The sequence below is a fragment of the Podarcis erhardii genome (assembly GCF_964252035.2).
Source record: "Podarcis erhardii genome assembly, chromosome: 14".
Classification (NCBI taxonomy): domain Eukaryota; kingdom Metazoa; phylum Chordata; class Lepidosauria; order Squamata; family Lacertidae; genus Podarcis; species Podarcis erhardii.
The window spans coordinates 14,326,568-14,349,005 of NC_138503.1; the positions used below are offsets into that span (position 1 = coordinate 14,326,568).

Consider the following 22,438-nt stretch of genomic DNA (forward strand, 5'->3'; position numbering starts at 1 on the left):
GTTGCTGCATCTCTGGGCAGTTTAAACCTGAATAGATTACTTCAGACATGACTGATCATTTTAAAGTTGGTGGGAAGGAAGAACTCTCATGTCCTTCAGAAATTCAGTGGAGTTGCTAGAGGATGGAACTGAATCCAAAAGTGGGTCAAAGATGCTGAGTGGGCTTTGGAGATGGTGCTTTCACCTTTTGCCTGCCCAGATGAAGAACAGGGAGACTTGAGTGTATGACTGGTATTGAATGGAACAGGTAGGAAAAGCACAATCTTCTGGCCAACTTAAGTAGGTTTTCCACTCTTTATCCAGGCCACAAGATTTACTTAAAAACTGAAAATGGCGATCTCAAAAGTGACATACCCTTTGGCTTATAAAGCTCTCTGTTTGCAGCCTTGATTCAGTACGCTTCTTAGTGATGGTTGCCAACATCCTAAGAAAAGAATAGAGGACATAGTATGATTCAGTAGAATTTAGCTCTGTGTTCCAGGGGCCCCTCTTGTCACTGCTGCACTTTTGTAGAAAACCACAATGTCCCTCCTACTTTAGTCTGGCCAAAGTGACATTCCATTTCATCTGTCTGAATTTCTAGCATATAGGGCAAGCAAACACAATGTACTGCTTTCTTCAAAGTTCATGTGCTACAGGGTGAACTATGTCCCATATATATGCCTGTCTTTATGACTAGAACATAACACTTCTTGAATCTTATAAATCAGGAGAAGTGAATAATCTAACACTTCAACTGTTTTCAACATACCAATAAAAACGAGTCTGCCACCATCTGGAATTTAGGATTCACCTCTGCCAGCTCATGTGTTAAATTCCATTTCTCCTACACTCAACTTTTGGCCCACATTGTTGTTATTTTTATTATTATTTTGGAACATTTTAGAAATTGAATAGGCTATGGAAGCTGGTGCAGAGTTCATATCTCCATTAGCAAACATTTGCACCTTGTAAGGGACATTTCTTTGCTTACTTATTGTTCTTATACCCCCAGCCTTCTTCCCGCTGAAGCCCAGGATAGCTAACCATATTAAAACAAAATAAAATCTCACAAAACAATTACAGTTGTCAGCCATCCATTAACAGGCCTCAAAGACATTGGGTTGCATACAACATTAGCCCTGCTGAGAGTAGACCCATGGAAAATAATGGAAATAGCAATGGAAAATAATGGAAATAACTAACAAATATATTAATTTAAATGGGTTTACTGTGAGTAGAACTTAGTTGGATGCAACCCAATGGACAAGAAATTATTCCTTTTAATGTGTGTGCAGCTAGCTAACAAAGGCCTGGCAGTTTTAAGCTGATGCCTAATTGTTAACTGTGTGAGGGACAACTGACTCTCCGATAGGAGGGGATTCCATTAGTGAGGGGGGCACTACAGAGAAAGACTGCCACATGCCATGCCCCCAGGCCTTGCCCACTGACACCACCATCAGGGTCTCCCCTGAAGACCTTAGAACTTGGGCTGGAAGGTATTGTTGGAGGTGCTCCTCTAAGTATTTGGCCTCAAATCATATAGGACCTTGTAGACCAGAACTAACGTCTTGAATTGGGCCTGGTGGCTAACAAGGAGCCAGTATAGAGTTCTAAGTATTGGTCTTGGTGCTCCATGTAACAGACTGGCAGTGACATTCTGTACTAGCTGCAGACTCCAGAGCATCTTCAAGTTAGTCTCTCACACAGCACATTGCAGTGTGTTGGTTGGCCCCAGTCTGTCTCAGTAGAAAACAGAAAAGTGCGTATTGGACAAGCGTATTGGCAAGGCAGTGTCAAAAACGGCATTATAATTTGAATCCCTAATGCCAAGTTGTCCCAGTTGAAGAATGGTCAGGGCTGGGTATAAGCACTCCTTAAAGATTCCTGCTTTGCAGGGGGTTGAACTAGATCCTTGCGGTCCCTTTCCAACTCTACAATTCTAGGATGCTTATCACAAAGGCCACCTGGGTCTCCAACAACAGCCTGGAATCGAAGGAGTGCTCCCATGCTACAACCCTGATCCTGCAGGGGGAGTGCTGCTCTAACCAGAATAGGCTGACTCCCTAATGGCTGTGCCTCGGAACTACCTGTCCATAGCACTTCCAGCTTGCTAGCATTCAGCTTCAGACCTATTTTGCCTCCAGTCTTAACAACGCCTGCTGTTCACCGCTTAGAGAAATTCTTTTATGAGTGAGCGGTATACAAATTTACTAAATACACATTCATCATCTGGGAGGGGGTGGGTGGGCAAACTGATTTTGCACTTATCTAGTCTGGCCCTCAGTTCCCTATGAAGAAGGATATAGAGTTTGACAACTGAACTCATGCATTTCTAGCTGATGACATTAAGGGGCAACCCTGTCAGATGGGGTACAAATAATAAAATCAATCACCATTATCCCTCAACTGCCTTCACTTTTTAGTGTAGCATGTCCCAAAAGTAAGATATAATTAACAGCACACCTATACATGTCTAACTCAGATGCCAGTCCCATTTAATTCAATGGAACTTACCTCCAGGTTAGAGATCCACTAGTCAGAGCCAAATCATTTGGCCCTGGCCATTATGTTACTTACATTCATAAAGATAAGAGAGCCTTAACCTTTTGCTACATAAAAAAAATATAGTTAAAAGCAAACCTCTTGTATGTTCTGTTAACTTTTTTTCTCTGGCGTTGTAAATGTGCTAGTTCATCAGCACACTTATGTTCAAAACTGAAAAGCAAAGCCATATGCATGACACACTTGCAATGTTATCCATAAGAACACACACACACTTTTACTCACCCCACTGCTTAAAATAAATAAAAAGCAAATATGGAGTTGTACATGAAATGCAGCAGCTTATCTCTGCTTTTCCAGTACGTTTGCTTGGAAACCCAGCATTCCTCAAATCATTTGCTGCTGAGTAGCCCTGAAAGAGTGCCATTGAACAAGCGTTTTCTGGAGGGTGATCAGCATTGAGGATTGCAGCTATAGACATCTGCTATTCATTATATGAAAATGAACAACTTGCACTGCCAAGAGTGACCAAAGTACCTGGGTGTCTGCAAGCTTATTGTGCAAGTTCATTGCTTCTCCTGAATCTGTAGTTTAGCATTAAAACATAGGAACATTAGCGGCAGATAATTCATAGAGCGCATAGTGGGAGTGACTAAGGCAGCGCAATACGCCTTTGCCTTTTTGCTGCTTGGCAAGAAATCTAATTCATGCCATCCTCACGTGAGGTCCCCAAAGTACCCTCCAATTGTACACAGAGCTTTTTTCAAAGTAAAGACAGTTGCTTAATGAATGCAATACTTAAGAAAATCGTTGTGCCGTTTTTCTGCAATTTTTTGACTTTCTGCAATAGCATCTCTGTATGTCGGAGAAGCTGGTGTGCTGTTATTGCAGTCAAGGGAAAAGATGTTTATTTTTCAGGCTTGTCTTTCTTTGTAACATTTATTTATAAGGCCAAGCTACAAAATCTACAACAAGCAAACATACATATGTGAATTAAGCACGAGTTAAGCAGACAGTCAAAGAAGAGAAACCATCAAGAAATTGTGATAGCCTGGTCTTATATACAATAGTTAAAATAAGGATAGAAGTCAAGCATAAAAGTACCAGATTTTCTATAAGGTTGGAGATACTGAGAATACTGAATACTGAAATATTGAATATTGAAAATGCTACATATATTGAGAATGCTAAGAATATTGAGAGTGGTATCTTAAAGCTGGGAGAAGGAGACATATGGTTCTATATTATATTTTGCTGTTCCAATAATTCATGAATAGAGCTCGTTTTTCAATAAATTTATAATCCTGTTTATTTTGTTTGGCTCTGAAATGGAATGTTAGTTTCCTTTTTCTTTCTTTCCAAAAGCCATTCTGTGACGGAAGGTGGTGTTGACATTTTCCACTGTCACTCTAGAGACAAATACTTCTGGTGTTTTATGAAGCCCAACACAAGTTGTAAATCAACGTGTTGCATTTATTTCTTTAAATGGCACAATAGTATCATTTTGCGGGGGCTCAGTGAGCTGAGCAAGTATTTCCTCCCAGTGATGACTGGCACCCGCTGGGACTGGTTTGTTGTCATGCTCTCCGCTGCAGAATTCTACAAGGGCAGCACAGAAACTAAGGAGGAAGAAGCTGACAGTACTAATTCCAGGTCTGGTTGCAAGTAAGAAGGCAGGCAGGTGGGGGCTGGATGAGGTTGTTGGGGCAGGGCACCTTTGGCCTAACAGACTAGCCTCCCCTGCTTTGTCTTAATAATCCCGTAAAGATAAAGGTAAGTAAAGGGACTCCTGACCATTAGGTCCAGTCGTGGCCGACTCTGGGGTTGCGACACTCATCTCGCTTTATTGGCCGAGGAAGCCGACGTACAGCTTCTAGGTCATGTGGCCAGCATGACTAAGCCGCTTCTGGCAAACCAGAGCAGCGCACGGAAACGCCGCTTACCTTCCCACCGGAGCAGTACCTATTTACCTACTTGCACTGGTGTGCTTTCGAACTGCTAGGTTGGCAGGAGTAGGGACCGAGCAATGGGAGCTCACCCCATCGCGAGGATTCGAACCGCTGACCTTCTGATCGGCAAGTCCTAGGCTCTGTGGTTTAACCCACAGCGCCACCCGCGTCCCATATGATGGTATAAAACCATAAAGTGTGGAAGAGGCCTGCTTTTATTGGATTCCACAGGAACATAAAGAGCTGGTTTATCATCATCATCATCATCATCATCATCATCATCATCATCATAATTTATTTATACCCCACCCATCTGGCTGGGTTTCCTCAGCCACTCTGGGCGGCTTCCAACAAAACACTAAAATACAATAACCTATTAAACATTAAAAGCTTCCCTAAACAGGGCTGCCTTCAGATGTTTTCTTAAAGTTTGGTAGTTATTTTTCTCTTTGACATCTGGTGGGAGGGCGTTCCACAAGGCGGGTGCCACTACCAAGAAGCCCTCTGCCTGATTCCCTGTAACTTGGCTTCTCGCAGCGAGGGAACCGCCAGAAGGCCCTCGGCGCTGGACCTCAATGTCCGGGCAAAACGATGGAGGTGGAGATGCTCCTTCAGGTATACTGGACCGAGGCCGTTTATACCATATACGGAGGTATAAATCAGAGCTGGTAGCATGAATACGTTGGCATGAATATGAGCTTAATATTCCTTCCTTCGAGGAAACTAGAGAGAGAAAATTTGCACATGCGTGGGCAGAATTTCTACTAAAGATTACAGTGGTGCCCCGCAAGACGAACGCCTCGCAAGACGGAAGACCCGCTAGATGAAAGGGTTTTCCGTTTTGGAGGCGCTTCGCAAAACGAATTTCCCTATGGGCTTGCTTCACAAGACGAAATGTCTTGCGAGTTCCTACGGTTTCCCCCCCCTTCCCCCCCTTTTCCTAAGCCGCTAAACCGCTTATCAGCTGATCCGCTGATAAGCCGCTTATCAGCTGATCCGCTAAAAGCTGCTAAACCGCTAATAGCGCTAATCCGCTAAGCTGTCAATGGGCTTGCTTCGCAAGACGAAAAAACCGCTATACGAAGAGCCTCACGGAACGGATTAATTTCGTCTTGCGAGGCACCACTGTATTTTAAAAAAGAGTTGCAATGTAGTATTTCATTACAAATTTACGTTTTCCTTTTAAGAAAAGGAAATATGCCCCATTCTGCATTCTCCTAGGAAAGTCCCAATGAAATGCTTGAGGCAATGACTGTGGGGCAGCAGTTCCCATTAACATGGCTGGGGGTGGCCGAAGCAGTGATGTCCAAGCCAGCAGGGCAGGCACCTCCGCATGTTCTGATAGTGCTTTTTCAAAACTCCCATTCATGTCGCGGGTCCAGTGCAGGAAGACTTCTGCGAGATTGGTCTGTTTGTCTTCCCGAAGAATAATATACAAAGCATTATGATGCATTTTTAAGCAAAGCCTTGTGGGGGGGGGGACTACAAGCGTCTGCATAAAATTGCTTCAATCTACCTAAATATTATTGTTTCTTTATACCAGTGGTGCATAACGCAAACCACGCCAAGGACCACTTTTACGTTTTTTATTAACCCGAGAGAGATGCACCAGTATGTAAACCATAGAAAAAACATTTTTCTTACAATTTAATAATTTTCTTTTCAACCCATTCAGTTAACCTCCTTTCCTCTGTGTCCCATAGCATACTCTTTCCTCTCCTCTCCCACCACATCTCTTTCTGATCTGAGCCATTCTCCATTAAGTCTCCTTAGCTCTCTCTGGACAGCTGAAGTCAGGTCTGCAGTTGCTTCTTTCATGGTTTGGGGTGGCCAATGGGCAAGATGCTCTCAGAAAGACCCACCTCTTCCTCCTTCTCCTCCCCACCACTGCTGCTCACCTTTTCCTCTGCGCTCAACCCACAGTACAGTGGTACCTTAGTTCTCGAACCTAATCCTTTCCATGAGTCTGTTTGACTCCTGAAATGGTTTGAAAACCAAGGGGCGGCTTCCAATTGGCTGCAGGAGCTTCCTGCACTCAATTGGATGCTGTGGAAGCCACGTCAGATGTTCAGCTTCCAAAAAACGTTCACAAACCAGAATACTTACTTCCAGGTTTGCGGCATTTGGGAGCCAAGCTGTTTGAGTACCAAGATACCACTGTACAGTGGTACCTCAGGTTAAGAACTTAATTCGTTCCAGAGGTCTGTTCTTAACCTGAAACTGTACTTAACCTGAAGCACCACTTTAGCTAATGGGGCCTCCTGCTGCTGCTGCGCTGCCGGAGCATGATTTCTGTTCTCATCCTGAAGCAAAGTTCTTAACCCGAGGTACTATTTCTGGGTTAGCGGAGTCTGTAACCTGAAGTGTCTGTAACCTGAAGCATATGTAACCCGAGGTACCACTGTACTTTCTCACTACTATTTGGGCATGCACAGTCTGCTCTACCAGGGGCGAAACAAGGTTTTATTTCACCTGGGTCAAAGACCCATTTGGCACCCCCACAAATGCATTTGCCTACACACATACTGTGGCTGGGAGCCTCAATGGCATCCCTCTGGAGGCTTCGCCTGGGACAAAAATCCTAGCTACCCACCCCCCAATAGCTACAGGTCCGCTCTACCTGTGTGAAGGCAGCCAGTGGGGGAGAAGGGGACTTGTGTACAGTGTTAAAAACTTCCATTGTTCTAGGCGCATTATGCGACAGAGAGTTCCATTAGCACCAGCAATTTCTGAGCTCTGGGCGCAGCACTGTGCCTAAGATTTCAGAGTGGAAGGAAAGGAGGTCCTTTTTCTGCCTCCCCATTTCCAGCTCCTCTCTGAAGATTGAAGAAGAGACCCTCTTAAGAATATTAGGAGGGTGAGCAGGGGAAGGACTGGACCACATGAAAAATGAACATAATATTTTAGCTGCAATTCATTCATTTTCAGCTTTGTGTTCTTGAGATATATATATAACCAAGCGTTCCTAGACATTCCATTGTTGTACCTATAGCCTAGGCTTAAGGTGCCATTTAGTTCCTAGCTTTCATATCTCAGTTTCTAACACTGCTCTTGTATGCGGAGCAATGCGCCAGGGTGAAAGAGTGAAAGAGATGATGGGGTACTGGGTCATCTCCTATGTCATTGGTCTCCTCTGTGAAATCAGTTGGGAATCTGAATTTAAAGCCTGAAGGCATGTGGAACCTTAGTTTTAACGGGAAGCTCTGTAACACAAGTCATATCTCTCACACCACGTTGCAATAAACCATCATGTACTAGCAGGTATGCCCCTATTCAGTGTTTCAGCCAGCCAGCCATGCCCCTTCCAGCTGACCATTCTACCCCCTTCCCCCATTTCCTATTTTTCTTTTGAAAAATTACATAATTACTAAACAGGCAGTCTTCACTGGAATAGTTATTGGGGTGTGCAACACCCTGCCCTTAAATTTATTTTTTAAAAATACCTCTGCAAGTTTTAGGTGCCTCCAAAGCACGCTAATGCCTCCATCTTGTTTTTCATAGGCCTCATTTTGGTTACAGTCCTGTTGTCACCTACCATCTGAGTCAACTATTAGAAGGAAGAACTGGACATATGAAGGCCTACACAATAACTAAGAAATATCTGAAGAAGTGTGCATGCGCACAAAAGCTTATACCCAGAACAAACTTAGTTGGTCTCTAAGGTGCTACTGGACAATTTTTTAATTTTTATTTTATATATTTCGACTGCGTCAGACCAACGTGGCTACCTACCTGAAAATCTAAGAAATATCACAAATGCAAACACACACAGTTCCCAGTGCTGATGTAGCAGCCAAGGGAAATAAATACACTAGGAAATAGTATGTAAAATAAATAAAGGCCCCAAGAAAGGATTTACCAAATTTCCTTAAGATAAATCTAGGGCTGCAGAGAAGAGCCACAAAACAGATTTGATACAGATATGTACTATTATCCAAGAGGAATTTGATCATGGTAGGCTTATGTTAAAACCAAGAAAAGTCACACTACGATTAAACTCATTTTTGAAAAGTCCTGAACTCAGAGAGTTTTTCTTCTCAGGTAATTCCTTGCAAGAAAACCAACAGTGTCAGAATCAGAACAGAAGATTATGTTTACAAAGCCTTTCCTTTAGCTACTCCAACAAAAACTTTCCAAAAGAGTTGATTTATATCTTTTCAGCTGGATTTGTTTTTAAAAGCCAGTAGCAATTAGAAGTTGGATTCTGATGAAGATGCTGACATAGGATGATGGTTACTGGCAGATCAAATACATGTAACTTGAAGATTTGAAGCATAGTGAAATATGCGACCTCAGCTGTCCAGTTCTGAAAATCCAGGAAAGATACAGACACACTGGAAAGTGTTTAGAAGCCAGTAACAATAGTTTTAGATGTAGAAGGCAGGAGGACTAGTACCTAAATCTCCAGAAAGCAGTAACACTCACAGGAGCAGATAAAGAAAAGATGGAAACTTTCTTCTCTGTCTCTCAGGGGCAAACCTATAACCGACCCCCTTCTTTCCCTCCAGACCTATAAAGGGCTTTTTGCCCAGCTCTGAGCTCTGATGAGTGTCCAGCATGAAATTCTGCAGGCTGGCTGAAAACTCACTGGAAAATGGAAGCTACTGCGACTAACAAAGATGAAAGCAAAACTGAAAAGTTGGCGCAAACAATGCAAGCTGGGAGAGGATATCTGAAAACATACACTCACAAAAAAGTCTTGCATTCTAATAATAATAATAATAATAATATTTTTTATTTATACCCCGCCCTCCCCAGCCAAGGCCGGGCTCAGGGCAGCTAACAAGCAATAATAAAAACAAGTTGAAAATTCTAAGCAGATTCTGAAATGAGATGGGTGGTATTCAGCCTACAATTACTATAACAAAGTAGCATTCTGATCACAGATCAGTTTCTGAATCAGTCATTCTACAGAACTCATAATAAAGCATATCAATCTGTTAATGTATGATGCCCTCGAGTCCTAGCATTATAAGAGATGGAGAAAACCATTTCTCATCCACTTTCTCCAAACTATGCCTATTTTATACACTTCTACCATGTTGACTCTCACTTGCCTTTTCTCTAAACTAAGAAGCCCCAAATCCTGTAACATTTCCTCTGAGGGGAAAGGTTGCTCCTGTGGAAACATTTTGGTACACAGGAGAGCAGAGCAATAAGAATTATCATTAAAAAAAAATGCTTGAGGGAATCCAGGCATTAATCTTTATTGGGAATAGTTAACTCTGCTAAAACCCAGACTTGTTGGAAATGGTTATGTAAGACTGAACAAAAATTAATTAAAATGACCCTCATCTCCAAAAACCCTTCCTAATTTAACCAAAGGAAGCCAACACAATAACTAGGCACTGCACCTTAAAATCATATGAAATGAAAGGGATACAGCCTTTGACCCGGTACTAGTATTATAGTCAAAACCCAGTGTGTAAACTCTCTTAAAGGTTGGCTAGGTCAGTGTTTCCCAACCTTGGGCCTCCAGCTGTTTTTGAACTACAATTCCCATCATCCCTTACCACTGGTCTTGCTAGCTAGGGATGATGGGAGTTGTAGGCCAAAAACATCTGGAGGCCCAAGGTTGGGAAACACTGGGCTAGGTTATAGCAGGGAATTTTCAAGTATTACAATTCATGTTGAAGTTCAGCACATTCTTAAGATCCCGGTGTCTAATCCAGATGTAGTATAGGAACACATTGTTTTGGACAACTGGAATGTATTCCACCATAAGCCAGTGGGCAAACTCAGGACCAGAATGCTGCCAGAGGGTTTGCAGCAACAGTTTTTTAAACCTTTTGCCTTCAGGAAACTCATTCCAGACTGATCCATCTGCTCAGGAACACCAAGATCTGCCATAAAACTATTTGTGTATTGCAGCCCCCTCCCCTGCACATTGCAGATCATTTGTGGTGAGCGACATGCCTTTCGGGTAACCAGTCTGCCATTACTAATTGAGAAACTTCCTGATCAGAATCCCAGGGTTCTCTGGAACACAGTTCTAAATCAGTAGATTATAGATGAGAGACACTTGGATCCTGAGATGTGATTTAGCAGCCCAGTTCAAATATTGTCTGGTGCAAGTGGAAAAAGAAGTTGCAGCAACTGATCCCAAACTCCTAGTTTGCCTTGGTGAAAAGGAAAACCAAATCTTCAGAAGAAAGAAATTCTTCCATTGTCAGCACTGCACCCACCTAATATCCTTTAAAGAACCGAATTAATCCCAATTTTATAAATGCAGCTGAAGTTACATTTTTATTTTTAAAAAGGATATGGTACTTTGCAGATTTCAATGTGATTAATCCTGTAAGCCCGCATGTTTGCTAAGGTGTTAGATATTCCATGCATCTTAAGGTAATATACGACCAGAGGACTTTGACCACCAAGGTTGAACAGTGAACGTTGGAAATCTGGGCCATCTCCAATATAATGTGACTGTAACAAAGGGGAAAAGAATCTTACAAAGCACCTTAACATAGATCACAGTGCACTGTAAATGAATGACAGTACATGGCAATAAAATGGGGAAAAGAATGGACATCCAGAACATTTTTCCTAATAACCTCTAATAAATTTTCAGGTAAAAAGTTCTGCTCCCTGCTCTGGTTGCTGCATAAAGCCTGTGGGCAATGGGTTGTATCCAATGTTCCTTGCTGTTGGAGCAAGTGGATAAGTGAGTTTTAATATTGCATGACAGAGGAATCCAAGGCCACAGCCATTATTATGGAAACTCATAGTGCAACAGTATTGCACTATGCAATCAATCCTGCAACAATGTTACCAGGCCAAACTGGGCCCTCCAGCTGTTTTGGGACTACAATTCCCATCACTCCTGACCACTGGTCCTGTTAGCTAGGGATGATGGGAGTTGTAGTCCCAAAACAGCTGGAGGTCCAAGTTTGGCCATGCCTGGTTATGTGGTGTTTTGTGCAACAATGTTCTTCTGGATGCCAGTGATACAAGTATACTACTCAGTGACTTCAGAAAAATTTCAGAAGAAAAAGTTTTGGGAACTAATGGGATATAAACTGCTTAACGGCTCAGCCTTCTCCAAACCACCAAACCAAATAACCCTTTCCAGCTCAACAAAGCAACCTTTATTTTATAATGCATATGGCAGATACGAGGATCAGTTGCCTACCTCTGCCTTTTTCTTTGGTGTTACCTCTACTTCCTTCGGTTCTTCTTTTTCAAGCTGAAAGTGCACTGCACAAAAGGCAAACACAAGTCACGAAATCCCTGCACCCACAATGAGCCAGAAGCAGGTGGAGCTGCAGACAAAGCTGAGGAGGACACGTCAACATTGCCTCCCCAAGGATCATTTCAGATTACTACTAAGTGTTTGGCTAATTTCCAAGGGGAGTCTGCATTCTGGTGTATATCCCTGATAAGTTCAGCTGAAAATGATTAGATAGCAATTGATTGGCAAGAGCTCTGCAAGTCAGCGTGGACAGTACTGGGCTAGTTAGGCTACTTGGGAAGTGGGTGGTGCTGTGGTCTAAACCACTGAGCCTCTTGGGCTTGTTGATCGGAAGGTCGGTGGTTCGAATCCCTGCGACGGGGTGAGCTCCCGTTGCTCTGTCCCAGCTTCTGCCAACCTGGCAGTTCGAAAGCACACCAGTGCAAGTAGATAAATAGGTACCCCTGTGGCAGGAAGGTAAAGGGCATTTCTGTGTGCTCTGGTTTCTGTCACGGTGTTATGTTGCACCAGTAGCGGCTTAGTCATGGTGGCCACATGACTCGGAAAGCTGTCTGTGGACAAAGGCCAGCCCCCTCGGCCTGAAAAGTGAGATGAGTATCGCAATCCCATAATCATCTTTGACTGGACTTAACCGTCCAGGGGTCCTTTAGCTTTTTACCTTTTAGTTGGGCCAAAATTTGATTTGGCAGTTTTCCACATTGTTCAAGCTGTAGTCATTTTAACTACCATTGCCAGAGTCCGCCCCACCCCAAGCTGGAGTTCACCAGAGCTCAGCTCCAGCAGTTCACAAGTGGGCCCCATTGCTGTTCTAAAAGAACAAGGGAGAGGTTCATGGTGAGCTCTGGCACCTCTTTTTCTAGAAAAATGGCACTGACCATCATCATAACATCAAGCTCAGGAGAAGATCCTTTATAAAAACTGCCCAGTTGGAAACAGACTTAATAGCCCATCAAATGCCATCTCAGATATCAGAAGGTGTAAGTTACAAAAGAGATTTCATGAAGAGGCAAGATGTTCTTGCAAGATCAAGTTATCTGCTGTGGCATGCATTCAAGGTTTCAAAAAAGCACAGTGTTTTCACAGCCTTCATTACAGTTGTACCTTGCAAGTCGATCAGAATCTGTTTGACTTCCAAAACGTTTGGTAACAAAAGTGTGCCTCTGATTGGCTGCAGGAAGATCCTGCAGCCAATCGGAAGCCGTGGAAGCCCCACCAGATGTTCGGGTTCCAAAGAACATTTGCAAACCGGAACACTCACTTCTGGGTTTGCGGCGTTTGGGATCCAAGGTACGACTGTATTATTGTTTTCTAATTTTTTTTAATGCCTCATCTTTTAAATTCTGTTTGTCTGACATAGCCTTGCATGTGGAATAAGAACATCTTACAAACAAGGAGGCTCTGGATTTTCACTTCTTAAAATTCTCATTTTTACATGTAGGATCTTCTTCAGTGCCATTATCTAGACCAGCCTCTCCAAAGTGGTGCCCTCGAACTACAACTCTCATCAGCCAGTGAAAAAAAGTAACTTCTTCATATAGTTCGTAGTTCAGCTGTAGAATTTGCTCCCAACAATTGTAGTGATAGCCACCAACTTGGACAGTAAACTAAACAAGCTATAGCTTAGGGCCCCACTCTCTTGGGGCCCCCAAAAATATTTAAAGGAAAAAAACTGGATCTACATTTCCAAAATATAAGATAAAAAACAAATAAAATAAAACCTACATGCAGCAACAGTGTTTTGTGTTGTGTAGGCTCCTATGATGTAAGTAATGGGACCTGCCTGCTAGCCTGCTCCCTAAAATATCACATATAAAGGGCCCCAATTACCTTCAGTAGCTTAGGGCCTCATCAAACCTAAATCCGGCCCAGGCTACCACCCATGATGGCTACATTCCACTTCCATTGTTATGGGTGCTATGCTACTGAATGCCAGTTGCAAAAGGTTCTGGGGACTAATTAAGCATTTTATTGCTGTTACAGTGGGGAGTTTAATGGGGTTGTACCTAGTATGCAGAGGTTCTTTGGCTGAAATTGCTGAGACGTCACCTGATGGGAGGATATTTATCTTGATCTACTGCAGTTCTCTGATACTTTGCAACAATGGTGCACTCATTGCTCACAACAAAGGCAAAAAATAAACACATGATTCCAGGGCATGTGCAGAGCTCCAGCTTTATCTTCTTGGTAACACTAATATGCCGCTGCACTTAATCGCCATTTGTCACCTTACAATGAACGAGCTATAAGTGAATAACGGGCAGTAAGAATATAGCACCCAAACGCACAATATGATTTCTTATAGATGGCGCCCCCTCCCCTCTACTTCATATGATATATCATCACAGTCAGTTTCATGCCCGCTTTTGGATTTTACCTTGAGGCTGATCTGCAATCGGACTCCGACTCCCTAAAACACAGAAAATAGGTTTCAGTTTTGTATAGAGATGCTTCTCCTTAGTGCATATGTGGTAACTATATTCAAGATAAGATGGCTGCAAAAGTTGAAAAGATAATGTTAAGGAAGCACGGAGGAGATACTTCCCTGTTATGATAAATTAAGACTAATTAAAATACTTCTGGGATTTGTTAAACCAGTCACTTGTAAATCACAGTTTCCTGGTTTGGATGTAACAGGAAACTGTGGTTTAACAAACCCCAGCCATTTTGCATTATGAACGTGTGAGAGAAGGGAGGAGGGAATAAAGGAATGCATAGGTAAAACACTTGTTCATGTCATGGTTTATTAAACTGGTACATCTGAACTGGAACATAGAAACACTCCTGTAGTGGATTAAATGTTGATGTGGAATTGCCAAAGATCAACACTGACAGCCCTAGACAACCCAAGCTTCCTCGTCAAGATTTTCCATTATGTGTACTATTTTTTGAGAGAGTTACTGTTTTACAGAAAACAAATGGCATGTTTTAAAGAGATGCTCGTGCAACAGAAGGTTTCAACCCAACTACAGTATCCTTGGCATGTACATAGGTTTCTCATATTGCTGTACATGCAATTGAAAATGACCAGGTATCTTGTGCATATTGATTTTACATAGGTCACTCTATTTACATGCAAGTGGAGCAGCTCTTTGTACTAACACAATTTAAACTTGCATTCATTTGTGATGGGTGTTTGAAGATGAACTGCTTTGCCCGCAGCAAGTTATGATCACTGGAAGAAACAGTCATTACAATAGCTCAACAGTCTTTTGAAAAACCCTTTTAATAAATTCCAGCTTCTTTTCAGCAAGTTTTCCTCTCTCAGTCTACAGTGCTGAGAATGGATACCACTCACATTTACGCCCCCAGCTGTTTTCCAAGGCCGTATTTACCTCTGTTGCACTTTCTACTTCATTAATAATCTTGGCAGATACATAATTTTGACTAGAGAAACACAATCGTTTTTAAAGAGACATTGTTCATTTTGTCCATAAAAGGGCTGTCCATATTGAACTTTTGTACCATGAAGAGCTCTGTATTTGAATAGCTGCTGAACAATAAAAAATAATACCAGCCTTGATCCAGTTGTGTGTTTTGCTCAGCAGTTGAGGTTGTAGATACAGAACTCTCTTAAGATGCAGCAATCGCAAATCCAGCCCATCCTGGTCTGCTTCCTAACCAGTTCATTGGTGCTACTGCTGATTTCCCTATATTCTGAACAAAATGCTTGTTTAACCTGGAGGTAGGCTGTTTGAATTGTGTATTGCTTTGTAACGATTTGTTGGGTCTCTGGACCGTACTAAAGATTGATGATGATGATTTTCTGAAAGGGTTCTGTATGTGCAGCTGGACTATGTGTGCAGAACCCACCTGCCATACAGAGTTTCCCATCAATTAGGGAATATGCACCAAAGCTTCACTCATGCATATATAGTCCCTAGGAGGATCGAGGTATCTTTGAAATAATAGCCAACAAATTACCTATTACTGTTGTAGCTTGGGATGGAGACCCTCTGGCCCACAGGCTAGGCTTAGCCCCCCCCCCCATTCTGCCCACCAGGTTGTTTTCAGGAAGGCCCGCCGGCCGGCCTGCCCTAAACTTGACATTATCCAGGACTGTTTCTCCTTCCCAGCATTGATCTTCGAAGCAGCCCTTCATTTTTCAGTGCTAAGCATCACAGACTTCCTCCCACACCAGCTCATGTAAAGGAAGAACAGTCTAGCTTGATTCAGCTGTTCTATTAGCAGAGTGTTTTTTGTTTGTTTTTTGTTGATACACCAAAAAAGGAAAAATACAAACAAAACAGTGATAAAGACAATATTAATTACAAATAAATAAAGCAAAAAGCGGTTCTTCGACTATAGACCCGACTTCCCACCCATTCCTTGTTTCAATTATCTATTATTTGTTGCCGCCACACATTTTTATCTTAAATTAACTAATTATTGATTTATCTTAGGTTTCCTATCTTTCTTAAATCTACTACTAAAGTTGTTCAAATGCGGCGACAGAGTTTAAATGACTGTACTTGTTTTTCAAATAAACTTTGAAGACTTCCCATTTTGAGATAATTTCCTGTTTTGGTTTGTTCTTTATTTTTTCTGATAAACTATCTAACTCCGCATAATCTGTTAGCTTTTGGATCCATTCATGGGTAGAGGGGATTTCATCACTTTTCCACTTTGTAGCGATAAGAACTCTTGCTGCCTCTGTGGCGTATGAAATATACTCTTCATTTTTTGCAGGATTTTCAAATCTGTGATCCCCAGGAGAAAAGCTTCTGGTTTTCTCTTAAAGGAAATCTTTATATATATATATATATATATTTGTATTTCTAAGTGGATATTCTCCCCAAAAGCCTGGATTTTTTTGCATAGCCACCACATATGATAGGAAGTGCCTGATTTATCTCCACACCTCCAGCAATTACTTGGGACATTTTTGTACATCTTTGACAGTTTCCAAGGTGTTAGATACCATCAGTGTTGTTTTCTCTTAAGACATAACGGTTTGTGAATTTCCAATTAATCTTCCACAAATTTTCCCACTGTGGCATGGTTATTGAATACCCAAAGTCTTGTGACCACTTAACCATGGCTGCTGTGACCTCCTCCTCCTTGACTTCCCATTAGCAGCATGTTAATGACCTGATGTCATTTCTGACACACATTTATTGACAGGTGGGTGGCCCCACCCACTTGTCAAATTTGCTTCGTGATGGAGTTCTTATGACCACTCATGTTGCATCTGATCTAGGCATACAAGCAATGGTGTTTTGATAGTCTGCTGCCAATGTTCTCCTTATTGATGGAGTCTAGCATCAATCCTACCCCCAACCTAGGGCAAAATCCATTTTGCAAGATCTTCTACGGGTTTGAAATCATGCCCATTTTCAGGGTTTATGCAGACACATACACATTTCCCCCCCTGACAGAGATATGTAAGGCAAGAGAAGGGCCATCTCCCTCAAAGAAGGTTTGCTTCTGATGTAAACCACAGTCCCAGCAGAAGTTCTTTTCCTTCTGCAGCAATTAAAACATTTTGCTGCTTTATAACACTGCAATGATGAGAGAGCCATCTGGCAAATTTCCCCCCTCTTCCAATATAGTAGTTTATAGCTTTTCAGCTGTGGTAGCAAGCTGTGCCTTCGAACAATTATTGCTGGGGTGATGGTCTCCACTGGGTTTAACAGACTTCCCAAGCTGGTGTGGTTAGATGAACTGTAGGTGTGGTTGTGTGTGTGTGTGTGTGTGAGAGAGAGAGAGAGAGAGAGATGATGCCCTGAATGTCCAGTGCCAACATGTGCAGCTGCAGCTGGTGGTAAGCCTAACGCAATTCTGGAAATGTATAAGCATTTCTATGGGGATTCGCCTTGAGTGAGCTACACATCCGTTGCATTCTTCATCACTGTTTCAATCTTGATGAAAACTCTGCAGATACTTTCAATCAATCAATCATTTGAGAAAGGAGGGGCCATAGCTAAGTGCCAGAGTACATGTTTTGCATGCAGAACTCCACAAGCTCAATCCCTGGTACTTTCTGTTAAAAGGAGGAGGTAGCAGGTGTGACGTTAACATATGAGAGTGCTGAGGTGAAATAGTTAAACAGGCTACCCAATCAGAACCCAGGGGGGTGGAGTCAGAGGGACTATAAAACCAGCTCTGGGAGGGGCGAAGGGAGGAGTTCGTTGGGAGGTTGGGTGGAGTGGGAGTGAATTGGAATAGAGTCTGTGGGGAGGTTGAGTTAGCATAGAGAAATAAACTGAGTCAGGAACAGTTAGGAGCTAGGAAGACAAATAAATATCTGACAGGTGGTTTAGTGAGTGAGAGCAGGTAGCGGAAGTTATAGGTCTGGATAGGCACCCCATGATTGTAATTGACCGATACCGTTTATGAAACCACATGCTTGTTAAACTGCAATAAATAAACAGAAGTTTATGTTCCAATTTAACCCTGACTGGACTCAGTATTGTACCAGGTAGGGCCTGGGTGGTGGCAGCGAGAAATCAAGTGGTGGCACAGGGATCAATAGACGGTGAAACGTCCGGGGACCCTGTGTGATCACCACAGCGGGTGATAGAAAAAACCTTCAGCTGAGACTCTGGAGAGCTACAGATACTCAGAATACTGGGCTATATGAACAAATAATCTGGTATAAGGCAGATTCCTACTTTCTTACGAGAAGCAAAATCTCCAAAAGATGCAGGACTTGCTAGGCATTGGGAACACAATAAAGCAAACATGCAAAAGTTTGAAAAAGAAATGAAATAAAACTCAAACCAAAATATTCAGATGGCACTACCTCTATGTACGAGCCCTTGGGTGCCGTCACTCATGTGGAGCAGAGCAGTGGTCTGTACATAGTCCCATAGGTGGGGCTGAATAGACAGGCCAAAAGATAAAGTGATTTAGACTGATGGCAGAGTTTTTTATTGTATGTCTCTAAGGAATGGTACATCATTCCTTAAATAATCTTTTTCCAAGTGTCATCATGACCCCAAGTGCCTTCTGTGGAATGACAACTCTGGAGCAAAGATCAGTCAGCAAGAGATGATGGGCAGGCCACCCAGAGAGATTGTGTCGCTGCTGGCCTCCAGAACATTTTTCCAGTATATTCTGTGCTAGGTAATAATTGGATCAGTATTCTCCAACATCTGCTGCTGGTTCAGATCTCTTAACTCTCCTTTTTCCAATCTGACAAGCCTTTTGAATGTAATTAATTCTCTTCAAATTCAGTCTGATAGAGAAAGTGATCTGGTTGTCTTGCTTATCTTGTAGGGCTTGAAGATCAGTTATGGAGAGGAACATATGGGAACAATATTGCTATTTTAACAATAACTTTTCAGAGGAATTTGTAGAACACATTTCGCATAGATGAGAAGCCATTTCAAAAGAATGCCTCTATAAGGCAATGTTGGTGCTTTAGAAAACACAAAATAGGGAAAGGTTAGCTGAATGATATGTGCATTGAAACTTTGAAAGCGAATTATACTAAATCAGTAACCATCAGAGGTGGGAGTAAAAATGAGAATGATTTTCATGGGGATGATGATGATGATAATAATAATAATAATAATAATAATAATAATAATAATAATAATAATAATTTATTATTTGTACCCCGCCCATCTGGCTGGGTTTCCCCAGCCACTCTGGGCGGCTTCCACAAAGACCAAAAATACACTAAGATGTCACACATTAAAAACTTCCCTGAACAGGGCTGCCTTAAGATGTCTTCTGAATGTCAGGTAGTTGTTTATCTCTTTGACATCTGATGGGAGGGCGCTCCACAGGGCGGGCACCACTACCGAGAAGGCCCTCTGCCTGGTTCCCTGTAACTTGGCTTCTCGCAGTGAGGGAATTGCCAGAAGGCCCTCAGTGCTGGACCTCAGCATCCAGGCAGAATGATGGGGGTGGAGATGCTCCTTCAGGTATACTGGGCCAAGGCCGTTTAGGGCTTTAAAGGTCAACACCAACACTTTGAATTGCGCTTGGAAACGTACTGGGAGCCAATGTAGGTCTAATGGATGTGGTAGTCTAATAATTGTGGTAGGATGTGGTAGTCTAATAATTCTTTCCACCACTGGGATGCAAAAATAAGATTGTCCCATACAGCTGTGTTCACATCCTGGAAAACAGGAGGTGGGCAAAGCTGGGACAATCCCTATTCCTTGCCACCTCAAAAGGTCCCTAGCACAGGGAGCCTCTGCAAGACGGGGATGCTAGGAGTCAGGGACCAATGTTGCTTCCAGCAACTAGAAGGTTCAGGACCTTATAAATTCTGTATTGTATGGTTTTGTTATGTTTAATTCTTTTTCTTTTTTTTCTTCTGTAACTTTCAAAACTTTAATAAATATTATTTTTAAAAAATAAATAAATTCTGGCCTCCTAAACCACACCCTAAATACAGCTACTGACAATGAAGGAGTATTGGGGATTGCATATTCTCAAGCACCCCCTTACTCATGAGTAGACTGACAACTCTGGGCCCACAGGCGAATACTGTGTTGTCGCCTGGACCTGGACCTGAAGTGGCACTCTTGAGGTCAGGGGCGGGGTGCTCCACCAACTCCTCTTTCACTTCTGGGTTTTTTTTCATCAGGTATCAAATCAGAAAGCCCCTCGGGGCATCCTCAGCATTGGATTCAGGGAGGCCTGCTTGCACCTCAAGGTCCTCGACCTGTGGGGTGTCTAGTACTTCCTACGAAGACATAGTGCCTGGTACCGGGTACCGCTAGGCATGACACTGCCCCACTTTCACTCTCCAAATTGTGGTGATCCTGACCGTACTTTTTCAGTACAGAGGACAAAACTTCAAGCTACAGAGCTTTGTTTTTACTCGTTTGTGTATGTCACTTTGAGTTCACCTGTCTGAAATAAGGCTACTAATATAATAAATAAATAAATAGTATAGCATCAGTGGAAATAACATCAGGGGTGGGGAGTGTGTGTGTGTGTGTGTGTATGCAGTGCTTTTTTTTCTAAAAAAATGTTTGGGGGTACTCTCATCTTCCTACTCATATTGAAATACAGCCCCTCAATGAGGCCAAATTTAGATTCACAAAATGTTTAGAGGTATGCGTACCCCTGCACACACACCCAGAAAAAGCACTGTGTATGTGTGTATATGTAAAAGTATTTCTGAGCTGCCAGCTCATAAGAAAAATTCTTGGCAGCATTCAATAAAAGCATTACAATATCATAAAATTACAAAATACAGAACAAATGACTGTCACTGAATCAAATCAAATCTCTAAAAAGACTTAGCAAGAAGAAGAAGAAGAAGAAGAAGAAGAAGAAGAAGAAGAAGAAGAAGAAGTTGTTTCCAGCAAGCAAAGAAATGTCAAAAATTGTAGGGTCTGTCTGATTTCCATAAAAATAATGTTTCAAAATCCTGGTGCCATGATGCTAAAAGCCTTACTGTGTACAGAAACCACATGAATATGAGATAACTGTGGGGCAGTCAGGAGAGTTTCTCCAGATGATTACAGTGATCTGGCCGGGGGTATAAGGGATAAGGCAGTTCTTCTGGGAACCTGGTCCTAGGCCGTTTAGGGCTTTATTCACTAATAGTAATACCTTGAACATGGCTTGGTAATGTATTGGCAGGTAGTGTAGAGCTTTCGGCACCAGTGTAATATGCTGACATGCAGCTGTTCTTGCCAAAAGCTGGGCTGCAGCATTCTATACTACTCACAATTTCTGAACCGACCTCAAGGGTTCCACACAGTGTATTACAGTGGTTTTCCCAGTCGCTCCATCCCCTTGATAATTTTGGTTGATCTTACTGGAACCTTGCAATGACAAACCTAGACAGCATCTTAAAAAGCAGATACATCACCTTGCCAACAAAGGTCCGTATAGTTAAAGCTATGGTTTTCCCAGTAGTGATGTATGGAAGTGAGAGCTGGACCATAAAGAAGGCTGATCGCCGAAGAATTGATGCTTTTGAATTCTGGTGCTGGAGGAGACTCTTGAGAGTCCCATGGACTGCAAGAAGTTCAAACCGATCCATTCTTAAGGAAATCAGCCCTGAGTGCTCACTGGAAGGACAGATCCTGAAGCTGAGACTCCAATGACCTCATGAGAAGAGAAGACTTCCTGGAAAAGACCCTGATGTTGGGAAAGATGGAGGGCACAAGGAGCAGGGGACGACAGAGGACAAGATGATTGGATAGTGTTCTCGAAACTACCAGCATGAGTTTGGATAAACTGCAGGAGGCAGTGGAAGACAGGAGGGCCTGGCGTGCTCTGGTCCATGGGGTCACAAAGAGTCGGACATGACTAAACGACTAAACAACAACAACAAATTAGATGTTCTCAAGACCTGCACCACTGTGACCAAGTCATCCTTGCCCAGGAACAGCTGAAGCTGGCGAACCAGCTAAGCTGGAAGAATGCACTCTTGTATATTACTGAAATTCAATGGTCTTTGCCACAAACAGTTCTCCTTTATTGTATCATTTTAAAAAATTGTTTTTTTGTGACATCTCTGAGCCTTCAAGATACAGCAATAATGACATCTAAATGGAGATGTGGTGTGGTTGGTGTAGCAGTTAAAAGAGTATTGGGCTTGAACTAGGGAGACTGAGTTCAAGTCCCTACTCAACCATGAAGCTCATTCAGGGCCCCTGAGCCAGTCTTGATCTCTCAGCATTACTGAGAGTTCTTGTGAGTCTAAAAGGCAGATGGAGAAGAACTATGTACAGTGGTGCCCCCAAGACGAACGCCTCGCAAAACGGAAAACCCGCTAGACGAAAGGGTTTTCCGTTTTGGAGGCGCTTCGCAAAACGAATTTCCCTATGGGCTTGCTTCGCAAGACGAAATGTCTTGCGAGTTCCTGCGGGTTTCCCCCCCTTTCCCCCCCTTTTCC

At 42.6% G+C, this 22,438-nt stretch overlaps 1 protein-coding gene across 2 annotated transcripts in view; it reads right to left on the bottom strand.

Annotated features, from left to right (window-relative positions):
* Nucleotides 1–22,438, bottom strand: part of FAM227B (family with sequence similarity 227 member B) — a 112,653-nt gene that overhangs the window by 989 nt on the left and 89,226 nt on the right. For both annotated transcript variants that reach the window (XM_081839020.1, XM_081839021.1), the window contains exons 11-16: nucleotides 14,000–14,032; nucleotides 11,566–11,630; nucleotides 10,698–10,859; nucleotides 3,283–3,359; nucleotides 2,623–2,697; nucleotides 355–424 (exon numbers count right to left, since the gene is read on the bottom strand). In XM_081839020.1, coding sequence (XP_081695146.1) covers nucleotides 355–424; nucleotides 2,623–2,697; nucleotides 3,283–3,359; nucleotides 10,698–10,859; nucleotides 11,566–11,630; nucleotides 14,000–14,032 — 482 coding nt within the window. The remainder of the gene's footprint in view (nucleotides 1–354; nucleotides 425–2,622; nucleotides 2,698–3,282; nucleotides 3,360–10,697; nucleotides 10,860–11,565; nucleotides 11,631–13,999; nucleotides 14,033–22,438) is intronic.